This window comes from Trichosurus vulpecula, chromosome 1, assembly GCF_011100635.1.
Source record: "Trichosurus vulpecula isolate mTriVul1 chromosome 1, mTriVul1.pri, whole genome shotgun sequence".
Taxonomy (NCBI): Eukaryota; Metazoa; Chordata; class Mammalia; order Diprotodontia; family Phalangeridae; genus Trichosurus; species Trichosurus vulpecula.
Genome location: NC_050573.1, coordinates 225,527,534 through 225,548,525, shown reverse-complemented (window position 1 = coordinate 225,548,525; position 20,992 = coordinate 225,527,534). Strand labels below are relative to the sequence as shown.

Sequence of the window (20,992 nt, the reverse complement as noted above, 5' to 3'; positions counted from 1 at the left end):
CAGGTTCATCTTCAGAGGAGGATACTGAAGCAAAGCAATCCTCTTCTACCCCAAAGAGTAACATCAAACGGTGACCTGCCCAAAAAGAATTCATAGAAGAACTTTAAAAAGACCTTAAAAATCAAATGAAAAAGACTGAGGGAAAATAATAATAAAGATAATGATAATAATAATAATAAAACCAAGAAGATTACAAAAAGAAAGTCAACCAATATCTGAAGGAAGAAAATGACACCTTAAAAGTCAGAATTAGGCAAGGCAAAGCCAGTAGAGTTATAAGAGATCAAGAAATAATTAAACAAAATATGAAGAATGAAAAAATAGAAGAGAAGGTAAAATATAAGAAAAACAACTTATCTGGAGAACAGATCAAGAAAACATAAGAATAATTGGACTAACTGAAAGTTATGATAAAAAAAAGAATCTTGGTACAATACAAGAAATAATTAAAGAAAATTGTCCTGAAGTATTAGAATAAAGGAAGAGAGTAGAAATAGAAAAAAAAAAAACCATTGACCACCACTTGAAAAGAACCCTATGAGGAAAATTCACAGGAATATTATAGTCAAATTCTGAAGCTTAAGGATAAAATATTAAAAGCAACAAGAAAAAATCAACTTAAATATGATGGTGCCACAGTTAGAATCACATAAGACCTAGCAGTGGAAACACTAAAGGACCACAGGTCTTGGAACACTATATATCAAAGAGCAAAAGAACTGGGGCTCCAGCTGAAAATATCATACCCAGCAAAGTTAAGCATAATCCTAATGGAAAAAAAAACAGATATTTGATCAACTGTCCGATTTTCAAGACTTTTTTTAAACTGAAATTAATAGAAGATTTGACATATAAGAGCCAAGAGAAACATAAGGTACATACGAAAGACTGATTCCAAGGGATTCAATAAGAATAGACTGCTTACATTTTATATCTGTAAAACGTATATATGTCTAAGATTATCATTAGCAATTGTGTAGTTTGTAAGAAAGATTGGGATAGACCTGGGTATGATATGACTTTTAAAAGTAAAATTATTTAGAAACAGTTAAAGGAATAATTATTTTATGCAAATGAGGTACAAGAAGAAGAATTGATAGAGAGGAATTAGATGGGGAAGGAGGGCTGGTAGTTCTAGTAACCTGTTTTCATTAGGAATGGATTTAAGAGGGAACAATACATATATATTTAGAAGAGTATAAAGGTTTTCTAAATTCAGAAGAAATAAAATGGTAAGGGGATAGGAAGAGGACAAGGGAGGGATCTCTAGAGTGGAGGGTGAGAGAATAGGTTAAAGGGGGTTATAGAAGGGTGTTTACATCAATGGGAACAGGAGGATAAGGGAGGGATCTCCAGAGGGGAGAGTGAGGGAATAGGTTATAGGGGGCTACAGAAGAGTGATTAGATTTATGGGAAGGGAAGGATACGGGAGGGATCCTTGGAGGGGGCTAGGCTAAGTAAGTAAGTAATTGAAGGGCAAGGTAGCAGGCAGAAGTAAAATAGAGGAGTCAGGAGGGATAGGAAACAAGAGACATGCACAAACATAAAAACAAAGATCAGGAGTAGAATTTGATAGGGAAAGTATATGTCTATATATGTATGTATATATGTGTGTATATACATATGTACATATCCATATCCATGTAGAAACAGAACTGCACTCAATTGCAGCCTTCTTGGGGGGCAGAGGGTGACAAAAGAACAAAGTTAAAAATACACAGTAGAGAACAAAAGAAAACTCACACTGAGGCAAAGAAAAGACGGACAGCTCTCAACACAATGTGTAATATTTATTATACAGGCTTTCTTGAAATGAAAATTTATGATTATATATTTTGAATCCTCTCTTATGTTCTGGTATGCATATGAAATGCTTTTTTTCCCTTACTCTGTATCCAATATTTAAGTTTATGATATTTTTTTTTCTTTTCTCTATTCTGCATTTATGTTATGGTGTTTGAATCTAAAATATTTTTTTAATTTAATAAAAAAGAATTATATTTCTTCTGCTAAAAAAAGAAAGTATCAAGGAAAACTGTCCTGATATTCCAGAATCAAAGGGTAAAATAGAAATTGAAAGGATCCACTGATTACCTCCTGAAAGAGATCCCAAAAGGAAAAAACTCCCAGGAATATTACAGCCAAATTCCAGAGTCAACAGGTATATAGCAAGCAGCCACAAAGAAACAACTGAAGTATCATGGAGAAACAGTCAGGATAACATAAGATTTAGTACCCTCTAAACTGAAGGATCAGAGGGCTTGGAATATGATATTCTGGAGAGCAAAGGAGCTAGGATTACAATCAAGAATCACCTACCCAGCAAAACAGTATAATTCTTTGGGGTGGGGGGGGAGGGGAAGAATGGACCTTCAATGAGATAGAGGATGTTCAGGCACTCTTGATGAAAAGACCAGAGCTAAATAGAAAATCTGACTTTGAAACACAATACTCAAGAAAAGCATAAAGAGGTAAACAGGAAAGGGAAATCATACGGGACTTAATAAAGTTAAACTGTTTACATTCCTACATGGGAAGCTGATATTTGTAACTCATAAGACCTTTCTCGTTATCAGGGTAGTTAGAAGGAATACATAGGTATAAGTTTAATATAAAGGGATGATATCTAAAAAAATAAAATTAAGGGGTGAGAGAGGAATGTACTAGGAGAAAGGGAGATATAGAATGGGGTAAATTATCTCACATAAAAGAGGCAAGAAAAAGCTTTTACAGTGGAGGGGAAGAGCGGGGAGCTGAGGGGGAGTGAGTGAACCTTACTCTCTTCAGGATTCTATCTACAGCCATATGAAAAAAAAATACTCTAACTCACTGTTGATTGGAGAAATGCAAACTAAAACAATCCTGAGGTACTACCTCATACCTATTAGATTGGCTAATAGGAAAGAAAAGGAAAATGACAAATGTTGGAGGGGATGTGGGAAAAACGAGACATCAATGCATTGTTGGTGGAGTTGTGAACTGATTCAACCATTTTGTAGAGCAATTTAGAACTATGCCCAATGGGCTATAAAATCCTGCATACTCTTTGACCTAGCAATAGCCTACTACTAGGTCTGTATCCCAAAAGAGAGATAAAACAAAAAGGAAAAGATCCTATAGGTACAAAAATATTTATAGCAGCTCTTTTCTTGGGGTAAAGAACTGGAAATTGAAGGGATGACCATTAATTGAGGAATGGCTAAACAAGCTGTGGTATGTGATTATGATGTAATACTACTGTACTAAAAGAAATGATGAGCAGGATGCTCTTGGAAAAACCTGGAAGACTTTCATGAGCTGATGCAAAGTGAAATGTATGTGTACAAAGTAACAGCAATATTGTACGATGAACAGCTGTGAATGACTTCACTATTCTCAGTAACACAATGATCCAAGACATCTCTGACGGGCTTATGTTGAAAAATGTTATACATTCCCAGAGAAAGAACTTATGGTGTATGAATACAGATTGAAACATACTTTTTAAAAAAAAAACTTTATTTTTCTTGAGTTCTTTTTGTCTATACTTTCTATCATAACATGACTATTATGGATCTGTTTTGCATGACTACATATGTATAACATGTCAAACTGTTTGCCTAATCAATGACGGGTCTCTATAACTTAGCACATAGTGGATGTTATATAAATGCTTATTCCCTTCCCACCCTTGGGGATAAGAGTGTTTAAGCCATGGTCCTTTTTCTCTTCCTATATGTTAATACCCAAACATTATTCCTCTTTGTTGCAGTTCCCCAAATAAGACAGTACACAGATCAACAGCCATTATTAAATCAATTGGATGTATCTAGCTGTATCAACAATGTTACTAGCAGCTGCTGTGGAACTGTAAGGCCAACAATACCAGCACACAGGAGGGCTGCTAGCACAAGTTCTTTGATCTGCTTTTCTAAGGAAAGCAAATTTAAGGGGTTAACAATCTTACTTTAATTAAACATACATATATCATTCACTTAGTTCAGGGGGAAAAGTCAGCACCCTGAACTTCAGAGCAAATACAAACAGAAATTACAAACTGAGAAAATAACACAAATCAATAGACAGGCTTCAGGCTTCTGTCTTACCATAGCAATGCATACATAGTTACCAGAGAAAGAAGCACCAACACCTAGTTTTCAAAGCGGGGGGGGGGGGGGGGGGGTTGGAGGGGGGGTGGGAGGGGTTTGCTCCTTAATAGCTATCCAGTCTCATCTGGCCAAATCACATTAAGAGTCTTCCAATGAGTGAGCCCCCAAAGCAAAATGCTAACCTCAGAGTATATATATATATACACACTTCTTCTGGGTCAGCCCACAGAGGCTGTCACAACCATGTGATTCAAACTCATGTGACTTAGGCTTTCTTGTGACTTAAGGAGGTCATCAAAGACTCTTGATTAATCAAACACACTTGCAAGTTTCAGTCAAAGGCACTTGATTACCTTAGTGCTGAGAAGAACTACAATTCCAAAAGAAAAAAGAGCAAAACAAAAAGTCCCACTTTGCTTGCCATTACGCTAGCCAGAAATATAAATTTAAACAGAAATTGGGAAAAGAACTTAACAGAACAGAATAAATGTTAGAATTGGCTTCTATCCTACTCAGACAGAAAGGAGAGTAAAGGAAGAGAAATCATACTTCACACTCTGGAACTTTTTTCTGCCAAAATAAGTCGGCAACCAACGTCCTATTTGTGCCTCTGAAAGCAGGGGTAGCTGCAGTTTTCCCATGGTTATAGCAGTAGCCCCACAGGGTATTGCACCTCACTGAACACCTGGTTCCCAGTCTCTAGTGTCTCACTCATTCCAGTCACCCTTCCATCTCTTTGATCACTTGAAACTACTTGTGTCTCCGTATCTAGAGCCTGATGTAATCTCAATCCTTCCCAAGGAAGGAAAAAAAAATTGTTTGAGACTACATCTTCCAGAAACCCAAATCACCAGACTCTAAACACTTCTCCCAACATGCAGGGGTCTGTCTTAAAAACATGGGGAAAGGAGGAAATCATCTCCCTTCCCTCCTGCTCTTGGCTAACTAGCTGGGCAAAAGCTGCCTGGTTTAGTGCTTCATTATGCTGAACATTAGAAATTCAGTAATCTGCCATGCCATCATTCATGTCTGTCACTCCCCTGCCTCTCCCATATACCCTGCCATGTGACTCCATTACGGATTTCAATCTCTCCTGAGCCCTCATTGATGCAGGCAACTTCTTTTTTTGTCCTTCCCTGAGTTACTCTATCACACTTTCTGCAGAGACTGTTCCACATTCCAAAGGTGAGGGCCAAAGGAGTCCTTTTCTCCCTTTAAGATTACCTCATACCTAAAGCCTACACCTAAATAAGCACTAAAGGCTATATTGGGGATACTTTGAAAATGGACACCTGGGCCTTTCCCTAAAGAGGCATTCTGTTGTGCCTAGCAAACACCAGATACAGAATAATGAGCAGGAGAGATTAAGATTTCAGCCTTACTAGGAGTGGTAGGGCATTGCTGCTTGAAAGTATTAAAGTCAACATTACTAGTTTTATTTTCTCTATAGAAAAAGAGTGCCAGTCCTGGCAATTGGCAATTACTCCAGCACTTTTGTAGAATGGCCATCAACATGAAGTGATCTGGCACAAATCTGGCCATGTTACCAATAGACAACTAGTTGTTCAGGCAGTTCTGAGCTGAAGTGAAATATAAAATGCCATTATTTCACAAAAACTGTTGGGAAAATTGGAAAATGGTAGGGCAGAAACTGGGCATAGACCAATATCTTACACCATATACCAAAATAAAGTCAAAATGGGTTCATGATTTAGGAGTAAAGGCCAATACTATAAGTAATTTAGGAGAGCAAGGAATAGTCTATTTATCAGATTTATGGAAAAGAAAAGAATTCATGACCCAACAAGATATAGAGAGCATTACAAAATGCAAAATAGATAATTTTGCTTATGTCAAATTGAAATGTTTTTGTACAAAAAAAAGCCAATGCAACAAAAATTAGGAGGGAAGCAGAAAATTGGGAGAAAATCTTTGCAACTAGTTATCTCTGATAAAGGCCTCATTTCTAAAATATACAGGGAACTGAGCCAAATATATAGGAACACGAGCCATTCCCCAATTGAGAAATGGTCAAAGGATATGAACAGGCAGTTTTCAGAGGAAGAAATTAAAGCTATCTATAGGCATATGAAAAAATGCTCTAAATCACTACTGATTAGAGAAATGCAAATCAAAACAACTCTTAGATACCACATTTCTCCTGTCAGATTGGCTAAAATAACAAAACAGGAAAATGATAAATGCTGGAAAGGATGTGGGGAAATTGGAACATTGTTACATTGCTGGTGGAGTTGTGAGCTGATCCAGCCATTTTGGAGAGCAATTTGGAACTATGCCCAAAGGGCTATAAAAATGTTCATACCCTTTGACCCAGCATTGCCACTTCTACGGTTGTATCCCAAAGAAATCACACAAGCGGGAAAAGGATCCATATGTATAAGGATATTTATAGCGGCTCTTTTTGTGGTAGCCAAGAATTGGAAATCAAAGGGATGCCCATCAATTGGGGAATGGCTGAACAAGCTGTGGTATATGAAGGTAATGGAATACTATTGTGCCATAAGAAATGGGGATGATGCAGACTTCGTAACAACCTGGAAAAACCTACACGACATAATGCTGAGCGAGCGGAGCAGAGCCAGGAGAACGTTGTACACAACCACAGATATGTGGACTCCGTGAGGACCAATCCTGACATACTTCGCTCTTCTCAGCAACGTAAGGTGCAAGGACAACTCCAGGGGACTCACAATGGAGAATGCTATCTTCATCCAGAGAAAGAACTGTGAAGTTTGAATACAGATTGAGGCGCACTACATGCTTGCCTTTTTTTCTTCTCTTTTGTTTTTGTTTTTGGGTTTGTTTTTTTTTTTGGTTCTGTCTCTTCTTTCTCATGATTCATTCCATTGGTCATAATTCTTCTCCACAACTTGACTAGTGTACAAATTAATTCAATGCGAAGTTATACATGGTAGTTATATGAGATGCCAGGCTGTCTTGGGGAGGGAGGGGGGAAGGAGGGGAGAAAATCTGGAACTCAAAATTATGTAGAACTGTGTGTGGTAAACTAAAAATAAATTAATTAATTAATAAAAAAAAACAAATTCCTAAAAGATTAAGAAAAAAAAAGATTTTTAAAATCAAGCTTCTTAGCCAATTGTTTTGAGAATTCAAACTATTCCTCATATCCTTTCGGAAATAAAGAACATATCTTCTCTTTTGAGCTCTGGCACCTCTGCTTTCTCAGTAATTCTAAAACTGATTGTGATTATACAATCATATCTGCCAGATTTTTTGTATCTTGAGATTTAATTCATCCTGGCTTGTTAACTTAAAGTCAATGCATTTTTCTCCTCCCCTCCACCTCTCCACACATAGGTTTGTTTAACCCTGGAATCGACTCTCTATTATCCATCTTTGCTCTCTCCTTTCTTATGCAAAAATAAACTACTTTGGTAAATAATAAAAGAGTTAAGTCAAAAAAAAAAAAAAGAAATATAAAATGCCTAATTAGGAGTTTTACAAATGGGTTTGGTTTTGTTACATATGTATTTTATCAATTTCAATTATGCTTTACTAAAATACACATAGGTGAGTGAGAAATCCTTTCGGTTTACACTAAGTTTGGAGATAGACTAGAAACTTAATAAGATGAGAGACATAGTATTTATGGGTTATCACAAAATTCACATCCCTAGACAGAAACTCAGGCTGTGGCTCTATGTAGTGGTAATGGGCCCATGTGACCTGCTTATGTCACAAGAAGCTTAAGTCACATGTGGTGGGAGGAACTTGCTGAATGAGTGGAACTGGAAGAGAGGAACAAGAAATGCTCAGAGAAAGTTGGAACAGTGGGAGGAGAAAGACACAGGCAAGGAGTGAGCTAGGATTTGTGAGTGTTTGTGGGAAGACCCCAGTGGGGGAAAGGCTAATGGGATGGCAAGGCTCCAATGCTGTGATATTATGTCTTAAGTTCCTTGCAGCTATGAAAAGTGGGCTTACTGGTTTTGGATTTGGTTGCTGCTTGGATGGGTCGGACTTACTGGTTTGGGGATTTGGTGCTTTGGTGTCTGAATAAACGTTTTACTTCTTCCACCTTCTATACAGTCTCTTATATTTTGCAATACAGAACTACACAGGCACATTCACAGTTATCGTTGATGTTGTGACTACTGCCTTGCTAAAACACTCTAATATAAAAAGCTGGTAATGGAGGGATCTAGGCAGGTTCCACATGTACCTATGCAAAGGGACTCAGGAAATACCATAAGCCAGGTCTTACTTGGGCCTTGAGAATTGTTTGATCAATTAGCTCACGATACACAGAATCATCTGGTGGCTCACTCAACCCTAACTAGTATTCTTGAAAGCCTATCAGTGCCAATGTTAAAAAACAAGTCCTCCTGCAGATAGCAGCACCTCACCATTATATCTATGTGTAATATAAAGTTCTCCCTCCATCTGTCATATAATTCTATTTCCTTTGATTTTAGTCCCCTGCAAGGTATGAATTTACTGAAGAGAAATTAACCAAAAGTTATCCAACTTTTTTAAAAGTCCTGGTGTTAAGTGGAAAAGACCACTAAACTTGGAACTGGAAGAAATGAGTTCCAATACAGGGCCTCTGCCACTTACTAATGGCGTGATGTTATCATTCATTTCTCTTGAGCCTCAGTTTCCTCAGATGTAAAATGAAAAGGTTAGATTAAGCTCCCTATTAACTCTGTGCTATTTTGTGAAAAAAGGAACAAAGGCAAAGAATAACACAGAATTCTAAAATGACAGCATGATGCAGATCCTAGTGGTCTGTGATTAAACAATCATAAGAAGTTTCACTGGATGAAATCTTGGATTAACTGCTGCTTGAATCCAACTTTCTAAATCCCCTTTCAGTGGTTCCAGAGCAGAGAGGATCTAAATGTCAAAGTGTTGCTTTATTTTAGATTATGTGCTTTAGCCAGAAAAGAAATGGAAGATTATGATTTACTTTCCCAAACAAATAGAATCATCTGTTTAGACTTTTATAAGTATCTTTAATATTAAATGTTCAGCTCAGGATTAAATTACAATAACTAAGTAATCTATGTTAAAAAGGAGAGAGAAGCATCATGAGTAAATCAAATGGCTAAAATGAGGTCTGGGGTTATATGCTTCTTAGTTTTAATCTCCTTTACTCATCAAAGTTTTTTTGAACCAACCTGACAAAAATAAACCATAAGATTTAAGTTTTACCTTATTACTTAATGGGTTTTTTTTAAATAAACAAGAGAGAGACAAAATGAAGAGCAAAGAACATAGAAAATCCATTAGGTAAATAAGTTCTAATTTGGTCGTATACTTATATTCATAAAAAAAACTTTTAAAAAATGTTCCAATGTAAACATGGGATTCCTATTATGATATTTAAAAATAGGAGAAAATCCTGAAGAAAAAAAAGTAAAAAGGTTTAAAAAAAAGCACTGAACAAATATTCAGTTAGATAAATGACACAGGATCACAGACTCTTCAATATTTAGTAACTGTGTAGCCTCAGCTTGTCATTAAGTCATTTAATATCCCAGCCTCATTTTGTCATCTATAAAACAAGTACAATATTTGTGCTACCTACTTTACATAGTTGTTAACCTTAAAGTACTATCTAAGTGACAGTTATCACTGCTTACAGTTGGATGAGACCTTTGTGGTCATCTATGTATGAATCCCTTTTACAAAGAATTTTTAGCATTCTGAATGAGAAGCATTGCTCAACAGATTCAATGAATTTTTAAAAATTCTCATCATGTGGAAGCATACTATTTGCTCTCTTTTTTTGTTTTGTTTTTTCTCTCTCATGGATCCTCCTATTCGTTTTAATTCTTCTTTACAACATGACTAATGTGAAAATATGTTTAATATGAATGTATAAGTAGAGCCTATATCAGATCGCATACTGTCTTGCGGAGGGAGAAGGGCAGGGAGGTGGAGAAAATTTAAAACTCAAAAGCTTATGGAAGTGAATGTTGAAAACCAAAAATAAATTAATTTTTAAAAATTCTCATCATGGTTAACATATGCTTATCTTCAAAACTCCAGTAAAATATCAAACAGTACTTACCTCCTTTGCACTCTTAATTTTGCTAAGAAATGTGTGCAACTCCATTGTTTCAGCAAATAACGCTCTACATACTGCCTGGTAGTGGTTTGGTGCCTCTGATTGAGTTTGGAGATGGGCAGCACACAACTATGGAATAAAACAGTAAGATAATAAAAACATTTTTATGTGTTTTTTCCCCTACACAATCAATCGCATTTACTACAAATCAATCAATTAACAAGCATTTATTTATTAAGCACCTTCGAAGTTCCAGAACACCTGGTTAGTGCTGGCTGGTGTTACAAAGACAAAAAAAATGAAACAATCCTTTCTCTCAAAGAACTTATTCTCTATTGGGGGAAACAATACGTATACGCTCAAGCATATACAAAATAAATACAAGGTAGTCAAATACAAGTTATTTAGGGGAGGAGGGCACTAGTATTTGTGGTGGGATGAGGAGAGCTTCATGTAGAAGGTGAAGTCTGAGTTTCACCATGAAAGAAATAATGGATTCTATAAAGCAGGGATGAGGAAAGAGTACTTATATTATAATATTGAGAAAAGAGCATTTATATTATAATGATGGGATATTATAATAATGGGTTCTTTCTCCTCTGCTTGCTCATTTTTGTTTTGTTTTATTTTGGTTTTTTATTTTTATTTTTAGCAGCTTGTTATTATAATCACCTCCAGTCCTGGAATGTGGAGGATGGTGCCTCTGGCCTCAGGCCCTTCTTACTGTTATTTTTTTAAGCTTTGTCCTGGGCCAACCTCTGCACTCCTTTCCCTTTCCAATCCACAGCACACTATGCTCTTGCTCCCTGGAGACTCTCCAGTGGCCATAACCTTCAGTTCTCCCCTCCGGCCTGGAACAAAAGGCAAGAACTCAGCTCTTCTGTAAGTGCCCACAGCCAGCCACATCCCACCCCATTGCTTCTGCATTCACTGGTTACGTGCTGGTTCCTTCTTCCTAGACTGTGTCTCGGCAACATAGCTGGCTCCTTAAAGCCTCAGGTATCCTGAGGTATCAGAAGTTTGTTCCTTCAATCTTCCCCTGCTTAGATATCTGACCCCCACCTCCACCTGTAGGCTGAGAATTCCTGTGGCTGACACTGACACTACTACTTCTCAACCCAGCTACCAGGGCTTATTGTTTGTTGTTTCAGTGGAGATAGCCTGGAGGTGTTCACACTTCACTCTTTCTTCAGATCTTCTCCAGTTGTTTGAGGAGGACCACTGTTCTGCCCCAATTCTTGTTTATTTTTGCCTATGTTCACCCTGAGGCACTGTTTTGTCTTGTTTGTGGAGGAAATCTGGAGAGCTTGGAATTTTCTGACCTACTCACTCCACCATCATCTTCCCAAGTTCCCACTCTTAGGCAAGTGAATCAGATTTATTAAGCACTTGCTAAGTGTGAGGCACTAACAATTCTTAAGTTTAAAAAGCTCACTAATGAGGTAGACTGCCGCGTTCCCCCTAGGCCTCTTCCTGGGCCGGGGGTCGCGGGCAGTCCTCCCCGGGGGACCTCTTCTGCTCCTACACCGAGCCTTCGGTCGTCACCGGCCGGCCTGGCCTCCACCCAGACCGGAATTCACCAGACAGAACGCCAGGGGATCTCGCTCACGGTCTTTATTGGTACATCTTCCACGGCGACTGCTCGACTCTGACTCTCTTCCCCTATCCCCGTACATTATATAACCTATTGCAGCCAATCCAGTGGCGAGAGCTATAACATTGCCTTATATGGACGGGCTTCATCCTAAGCCGGCACCGCCCAGCGATTTACCCGGAAAAGCGTTATACCCGGAAAGCTGTAGTCCCTGCCCCACCCTCCACCCAGCCCTAAGCGGCGTCCCACCCCCACCCAAATCCCAACAATTCACCCCTTAAACTAAAATTAAAAGGAAGAAGGGGAAACATAGGGCAGTGCTCACAAAGCGGAATCAAGATCCAACCATCCTGAGGGGTCCTCCCCCACACCTACGGCCCGCAGGGCGCGGTAACCAACCCGCTGGCGGCGAGAAAGCAGGGAGATGCGGGCGCAAAGAACGCGGACCGCAATAAGCAGGGCGAGGAAGGCCGCCGCAGCAGCCAGGTAGGGCCACCAGGAGAACCACGGACCTGAAAGCCAAGAAGGCCACCAGGAGGAGAGGTTGGGCGGGACCCATGGGGAGACCCTAGTGCCATTGATGGCCTGGTACTCCCGCCGAAGGTTGTGCAGCGTGTCCCAAAAATCCTCATCCCAGGTCCCGGTCAGGGCCCGGGAAAGGTTGCGGCTGAGCTCGGCCGCGATAGTGGAGGGGAATGGAGAAAAAGCAGTCCTTTATGTCCACCACGGCCAAAGGCCATCCAGCCGGAATGGCCGTGGGAGAAGGAAGCCCGGGCTGGAGCTTCCCCATTGGTAACATAATACGGTTGATGGCCCGCAAGTCCACCAGGAGTCTCCAGCGGCCTTTTCCACCGCGTTTTTTAATGACAAAGGCAGGAGAATTGTAAGGGCTAGTGGAGGGCCTAATTTGGCCCTGAAGGAGCAGACCCTGGACAATCTCCTCCATTACGACGAGCTTTTGCAACGGGAGGGGCCACTGGTCTACCCACACTGGCGTGGTAGATGTCCAAGTGATTCGGGGTGTGGGGGTGCCCGTGTCACGATCAGTGGCCCTCAAGAGTTTAAAGTATCCGGGCCGGACAAGGTAACCTCGAGCTGTGCAAGGATGTCACGACCCCATAGTGCATAGGTGAGACCGGGAACGCACAAAGGGCTAAACTGGCCCTCAAGCGCGTCCCGTCTCCAAGTCATAGGCCTGGCGGCCTCCCATGCCTCCACTACTCCTCCCACTCCCTTTACTGGCTTGCCAGCTCGTCGGCGTGGAATTTGAGGAGGCCACTGGTTGCGGGGCAGCGCGGAGCGATCGGCTCCCGTGTCTACGAGACCCCGCACTGGCTGTCCCTCCACCAGGAGGATCATCATGGGGCGGTCCATTGTGATCTTCTCCATCCAAAGGCAAGAATCAGCCTCTGTGTCCTGGAACGGCACTGCCTGAGCGAGGACCTCACCTGGAAAAATATCAACTAGAATAGGGTGTGGGTTAACTACCAGTAACGGGTCACCGGGGGCCAGCACCTGGGTGGGAACGGTATAGCGGGACTGAAAAGGGTTCCCCGTGGCCAGGAGCACTCCTGCTGGCCCTTGGACCGGGATTTCTATTGCCCCCCACGAGGGAAGGGTGGTTGAGTCTCGGGCCGTAAGGACTGGACCGGGGGGGGCGAGTTGCCCGCTTTCTCGGCCCCCCGTGCTCGTTTCCCGACTCCTGGGTGGGGTTCCTTTGGTCGGAGCGGCAAAATTTCGCCATATGGCCAGGCTTTCCGCAGCGGAAGCAATTTGGGGTGCCTCGTCCCGACCCGCAGCTTTGTGGACACTGGGCCCGAAAGTGACCCAGCTGACCACATTTAAAGCACCGACGGTCGGATCCGGAGTCCCGGGAGACCGCGAGGCGGTTCAAAGCCTCTACCAGGGCGTCATTTCTCGCGGCCTCCTCTTTCAAGCGATCCCTCCGGTCCCGTTCTATGGCCGTCGCCAAGACTTCCATGGGACAGGGAGGAGCGAGGGACATCACCTTTTCTATCATTTGGTCCGGGGTGGCGTCGGGGGGGCAAGGCCGCCAGAGCTGTCTTCGCCTCCCCCCGGAACCCCTCTCGGAGGATCTGCTTAATGATGAGTTCCCGGCCCGGCCCTGCAAACGTGCTGTCCACGTATCTCCGCACTCGCGTGGCAAACTCAAGTGCGCTCTCCCCTGGCTTCTGGCGCATATCGGCCAGGCCAGCTGGGGTTCCTGCAGAGGTACGCCCCAGCCTTTGCCATGCCTGTTGATGCACTACCCGCACATCCTCCAGCTCCTGGTTACTAAAAGTGGCCTGTACCCGGGGATCACTGTATTGTCCCCGGCCCAACAACAGGTCTACCCGCCCCGGGGGCCCCCCGGTGCGCGCTTGGAGCGCTCTAGCCTCCGATTCTTTGATAGCCTGGAACGCCGTGTAGTCCACAGGGCTCAGGACCCCCAACGCGAGGTCATCGAAATCACGCGGGGTCCAGACTGTGGAGACAGTCATATTAGAAAGAAGGCGCTGTGCCAACGGGGAAGCGGGGCCATTCTCCTGCACCGCCTGCTTAAATTCCCTAATGGTCTTCAGCGGCAGGGGCTGAAAAACTCGGGTACCATTATCCAGAAATAATGGAAATGCCTCAGAGATTTCTGAGTCCACCACCTCTCCGGACCGCATAGCTTCGCGGATCGCGCGAGGTATCAGAGGAAGGTACCCGCCTGATCTATCCCCCGGGCTGAGCCGCTCATAGCGGCTTTCGCTTTCGCCGTCAGAGTGGGGAAAAGAGGAAGTAGATCTGCGTTCCTGTTCTGGAGGGCGGGGCAGTGGGCGGCCCTCTGGCACACCACCCCTCCCTCGCGCCTCCCCTTCCCCGCAGGAGGGAATCGCCCGCGACTCCTCCCTCGGCCGGAAACCGGCGCCATCTTTGCTGGGTGCGCCCACCGCTCCAAAAAGTCGAACTGCGCCTGAAGCGTGGTAGCAGTTCTCCGAGACTAGTCTTTTCGTCTCTAAAAGGGGCCATTGTCCTGTATGTTCCGCCTGAGGCCGCTCATTTCCCGCCTCCTGCATATCCTCCCAAGGGTACAACGGGGGAGCAGAGGCCGCGGGCCTTGGCCCAGTTACCACCACCTCAGTCAGATCAGTCTCCCCTCCCGGGCCCCCACCGAGCGGCCGGGTCTCCGTCTGAGTCTCTGCCGTGCTGGTGTCCGGAGGAGGCCTGGGGTCGAGCAACCCCCTAATGGCGGCCATCAAGCCAAAGTCCTCCGGAAGAAGAAAACCCGGGCACTGTTTTTGATAAGACAGCATTTGCTGCTGTAAGACCGGAAAACGGTCCGGCTGAAACCCCGAGTGTATGAGCCACGGAGCCACCACCAGCAACTTTTCCACGAGCCGCTTTAGCTGCTCCGTGGAGGCGGACAACCCCCGTTTAGACAAAGCAGTTCTGACCTGTAAAGTTAATAAGTCCCGATCCTCTGGCCGCAGCAAAGGGAGGCTGCGCGCTTGCCCCATCTCCGGGCCTTTCCCCCGTTACCTGCACGGAGAAGCTGTCTGGTCCGCCCTAGTCGGGCTAGTCCCCCCTATCACCGGGGCTCTTCCGGAACTCTGCAACGGTCCAGCCGTCCTAGGCCGGTCCCTGTTCGGGCGCCAACCTGCCGCGTTCCCCCTAGGCCTCTTCCTGGGCCGGGGGTCGCGGGCAGTCCTCCCCGGGGGACCTCTTCTGCTCCTACACCGAGCCTTCGGTCGTCACCGGCCGGCCTGGCCTCCACCCAGACCGGAATTCACCAGACAGAACGCCAGAGGATCTCGCTCACGGTCTTTATTGGTACATCTTCCACAGCGACTGCTCGACTCTGACTCTCTTCCCCTATCCCCGTACATTATATAACCTATTGCAGCCAATCCAGTGGCGAGAGCTATAACATTGCCTTATATGGACGGGCTTCATCCTAAGCCGGCACCGCCCAGCGATTTACCCGGAAAAGCGTTATACCCGGAAAGCTGTAGTCCCTGCCCCACCCTCCACCCAGCCCTAAGCGGCGTCCCACCCCCACCCAAATCCCAACAGTAGACAATACACAAATGACTATACACATACAAGATATAAACAGTAAAATTGGAGATAATCTCTAAGGGAAAGTACTAGCATTTAGAGTGAGGTGTCAAAATATAAAACATTACAAATCATGACCCTGTGAAGTCAATTCTGATTATTAAAAGCCAAAGATTACTTTCTTTAAAAATATTTATATTTAAATACATAGCTTTCATATTGTAAAGTTATCTATAAACATTAAAAAGCTTTTTTCTGTCTTAAAAGGCATTTTCAATTTTAGTTTTCTGTTACATGTAAACAAAAAATTTTAACATTCATTTTTTAAAATTCTGAGTTCCAAATTCTCTTCCTCCTTTCCCTCCCCTCTCCTTAAGCAATTTTAGGTAGATTATACATATGCAGTCATGCAAAACATTTCCATATTACCCATGTTGCAAAAGAAAATGCAGATCAAAAAAACAAGAATAATAAAAAAGTTTAAAAAGTATGCTTCAATCTGCATTCAGATTCCATCATTTCTTTCTTTGGAGATGGAGAGCATTTTTCATTGAAAATCCTTTGGAATTATTTTGGGTCATTGTGTAACTCAGAATAGCTAAGTTATTCACAGTTAATTGTTGTACAATACTGCTGTTACTATGTAAAATGTTCTCCTGGTTCTGCTCACTTCACTTTGCATCAGTTCATGTAAGTCTTACCAGGGTTTTCTGAAAGTATCTTGGTTGTCACTTTCCTTTTTTTTTTTTAATTTCTTTGGGATATAGATCTAGTAGTGGTTATTGCTGGGTCAAAGGGTATACACAGTTTTATAGCCATTTGGGCACAGTTCCAAATTGCTCTCCAGAATTGCTGAATCAGTTCACAACTTCAGCAACTCCACCAGCACGGTGCATTAGTGTCCCTACTTTTCCACGTCCCCTCTAACATTTGTCATTTTCCTTTTCTGTCATATTAGTTAAACTGATAGGTGTGAGGTGGCACCTAAGGGTTGTTTGATTTTGTATTTCTCTATTTAATAGTGATTTAGATAGCTTTGATTTCTTTTTCTGAAAACAGCCTTTTGTATCATTTGACCATTTATCAACTGGGGAACGATTTATATTCTTATAAACTTGGATCAATTCTCTATATGTTTGAGAAATGAGGCCTTCATCAGAGAAACCTGATGTAAAATTTTTTTCTCCAGTTTCTTGCTTCCTTTCTAATCTTGGTAGTATTGGTTTTATTTTATTTTTTATTTTTTTAATTTGATGTAAAAAAAAATTATTCATTTTGCATCCTATAATGTTCTCTATCTCTTGTTTGGTCACAAATTCTTCCTTTATCCATAACTCTGACAGAAAAAATATTCCATGTTCCCCTAATTTGCTAAAAGGTCTGTCTTAATATTTTACCTTATTAAGCAAGCCAGCAAGCTGCACAATAAATATTATAGCTGAAAAAAAAAGATGCAGGTTTTCAATAAACTTTAACATAGGCTATTTAGGAAATAATGGTTTCTTTGTGGTTTAAAATGTGAATACTCTACAGCTTTTACATTTGTAATAAGCCCTTTTCCACACTTCAGTAATGATATTATTTTAGTCAGAGCTCTCTTTAGTTGAAGAAACATTATGGCACAGTCCATAGACAGATGGCCTTGGATCTAGGCAGATTTGGGATCAAATTCTACCTCGTACATTTAGTAGTTATGTAACCCTAAGCAGGTCACTTAACATCTCAGTGCTCCAGGCAACTAAGATGCTATGCCAATGAATCACACAGATATGGTCCCTCCCTATCCCCATCTTCTCTTTAAAGAGGGTAACGCAATGTTATAATTATAAACCTAATTCCTGGTTTTTAAGCTAATAATGATAATAATAGTAGCAGCTAACAGATAGAGTTTACTATGTGCTAGGCTCTGTCCTACGTGCTTTACAAATATTACTTCATTTGATCCTCACAACAACCTGGAAGTTGGTGCTATTATTATCCCCATTTTGCAGTTGAGGAAACTGAGGCATACAAAGGTTAAGTGATTTGCCCAGAGTCATACGGCTACTTGGTATCTAAGACTAGATTTGAACTCAGGTCTTCCTGACTCCAGCCCCAGTGCTCTATGCACTTTACCACCTACCTTTCCCTTTTAACAGTTCCAAAGATAGGCTGAAAACTTAACAGTCACTCTGAAAAGCAAGATCCTCTAACAGATGTGTCACTCTAAGAGCTTCCATTGCAACAAAACACTTACAAGTTGTTTTGCTCATTTATTCCCATTTGTAAGGTTCATTCTCTAAAGAAGCAGTTACTGCTGTGAGAAAATTCCAATTTCCACATATTAGAGAAAAAAAGTCACTACCCAGAATATTCTCAGGCACAGCTGAATCCCAGTCCAAGGCATCTTGCCATTCCAAGAAATAGCCTTTTATCTTCATCCAACCTGTCCCTACTAATTTTAAATCTAAACCAATTATGCAGTGTGAAATGAACAAGTAAATAAGTAGTGTACAGGAACCTATTTCATCTTTTAAAAAATTACCAAAACACTTGTAGCGTATAACCTACTTTCAGGTATTTAAATCCCCTCCTCCACTCCAGTCACCTACTCTCAACAATTTTCTCTGCTTACATTTGTGGCAAACAATATTTACTTAACATTTATGAGGAGTGGGTATTTCCATTAGGGCTAATTAGGCAAGAGGAATTTGAGCGCTTCTATACTTCTAAATCTTCTGGATAGGGGTAACATTATCACACTGGGCCTTCTGACATTTGCTGGTGATATAGGTTCCCTCAACATTCCATAGACAATTCTCAAAACCAAAAGAGCTAAAAAAAAAAAAGCTGAGTCATATTTTGCTTTCTGGCTCATCAAATTCTATTCTCCTAAAAACTATATCTGAAAATAGGCCATAGACATCTCAAGCCACAGGTATTGGGGGAAAAAAACCGGTCAGATTAAATCTAAAACTGTGGTGTTCTAAGTTCAAGAGGCTCTGGAAGTGTCTGTGGTTTTCTATACTTTGATAACTGTACCTAATATAATTGGTTTCCTTTATAATATTATGTATTTACTTTATACACTTAAAAACATGATTCTGAAAAAAAGGTCAATATGCTTCATGAACCTGACGCAGAGCTCCACAACATAAGAAAGGTTAAGATCCCCTACACCACTGCACTATTCTTTAAAGCAGCAGCCTTTTTTATGTTGCAATCACATTAGTTAAGACTTACTTAGTTCAAGCACAGAAAACTAGGATGATCAATTACATAAAACTATACTCTGCTAGAGGTTTTTTAAGAAAAAAATGTTCCTTTTGATAGGCTGTATTAATTTCCTGTGCAGATAGTCACATTAGACTCTTGAACAGCCATAAAGATCTGCACTGGTCTTGATGCCACCTGCTCAATGTCATCGGCAAACAGAAAGATCTGGGGGCTCTTCCCTCTTCCCATCTATAAGAAATCCTTCAACTTGGATTCTGCATCATCAGGAGGCAAACATCTCTAATAAGCTTATGCTTGCTTGCATTCAGCCTCATCTAATATCAATGATTGGATTTTTGTAGAACACAGTTCTCTATTGTTTTATTTGTCAAGGAAATTCTGGATAATTTGGATATATACATAGAAGACACCTTGTAGGAAGATAGTCTTGTAGGCAGTGTTTTGCTCTATCCAATCAATATTCATAGTCAACGGGGAATTCCCCCTGGGGGAATAGGGAATAAGCATTTATAGAGAAGCTTACTTTGTGCCAGGAACTGTGCTAAAAACTATAAATGTTATCACATTTGATCTTCACAACAACCCTGTTTAGTTTTTATTATCTCCATTTTAAAGTTGGGGTTAACATATTTTATAGGCAGAGGTTAAATGATTTGCCCAAAGTCACATGGCTAGTGTCTGAGGCCAAATTTGAACTCAGGTCTTCCCGACTATACTGGCCTTTGAATTTGAGCCATACCTAAAAAAGGAGAGGAAGTAGGCTCCTTAATTCTTGCCTAAGACTCTCCCCTTACCACTCTATCCATCTCAGCTACCCAAAGTTTCCAATATTTACAATTAATGGGAAATTTAAAATTGTGAAAGATCAAGCCCTTAACTATTGCCTTCATTATATTAACTGTCAAGGCTTATACTGGAGCTGATTCTGGCCCCTCCCTCTCTCAGACCCCTCCTAAAACTTGTAGGTCATTCAGGACAACTGGGAGAATAATACTGTATTTAAGCACGAAAGATGGTATAATGGTAATGTAAATTGGAAGATCTTCTCCAACCATTAATAGACTTGCTTAGTCTCAGGAAGCCTACGTCACATGTGGTGGGAGGAGCTTGATGAATGAGAGGAACTGGAGGCGTAGAACAGGAAATAGTCATAGCACTTAGAGCTGAGGGACAGAACAGATGCAGGTGAGCTAGCCATGCTATGAGTGTGTTTGTGGGAAGGCCCCAGCAAGGGGGAAGGTTATGGGGTGGAGTGGCTCTCTGCTGTGATATTGTGTATTAACCTCTATGCTACTTGGATAGATTGGACTTACTGATTTTGGGTTTGGGTTTTCTGGTGTCTGAATAAATGTTTTGCTTCTGTCTTCTGTATGGGGAGTGTGTTATATTTTGTGATTCAGAACCATGCTGGCATGTTCATAACAATCACAACCATTGTGAATATGGCCTTGGCAATACAGATGGCCCTATCAGGAATATAGTCAATGGACTGTTTTGTGATTCTACCTATGATCTTCAACCCCAAAGACCTCTATACCTGAAGTTCAATTCTGTCCTCCATACCTGAAGGTATGAGTAAAAATATTTAAAGTTTAATTATTTTTTTCATAAAGAAAAATTATATAGAGAAATTCTGACTAAGTTTATTGGTGGTTTGACTTCTGGATAACTGAGAGTTTATGATCTTCAATGACAAAGACATACTGTACACATGACATGGATATAAGGAAAACCCACAATTTCTAACGATACAAATATGCTTCATATATTCCAATATTTGTGTATATTTTACTTTATAATTATGTTTAAAGCTATCTTTGCTTCCTGTATTTTAAATAAAATACAAAACACAATTTTACTTAAGCAAGAGAATTTCTTTTTTTTAAATTTATTTGTTTTCAACATTCACTTCCACAAGATTTTGAGTTCTAAATTTTCTCCCCATATCTCCCCTCCCCCCACCCAAAGAGAATGTGCATTCTGATTACTCCTTCCCCC

The 20,992-nt window shown here is 41.4% G+C and overlaps 1 protein-coding gene across 2 annotated transcripts in view; it reads right to left on the bottom strand.

Annotated features, from left to right (window-relative positions):
• The window catches only part of SPIRE1 (spire type actin nucleation factor 1), a 263,983-nt gene that overhangs the window by 103,631 nt on the left and 139,360 nt on the right, over window positions 1-20,992 (bottom strand). For both annotated transcript variants that reach the window (XM_036760909.1, XM_036760915.1), the window contains exon 4: window positions 10,144-10,269. In XM_036760909.1, coding sequence (XP_036616804.1) covers window positions 10,144-10,269 — 126 coding nt within the window. The remainder of the gene's footprint in view (window positions 1-10,143; window positions 10,270-20,992) is intronic.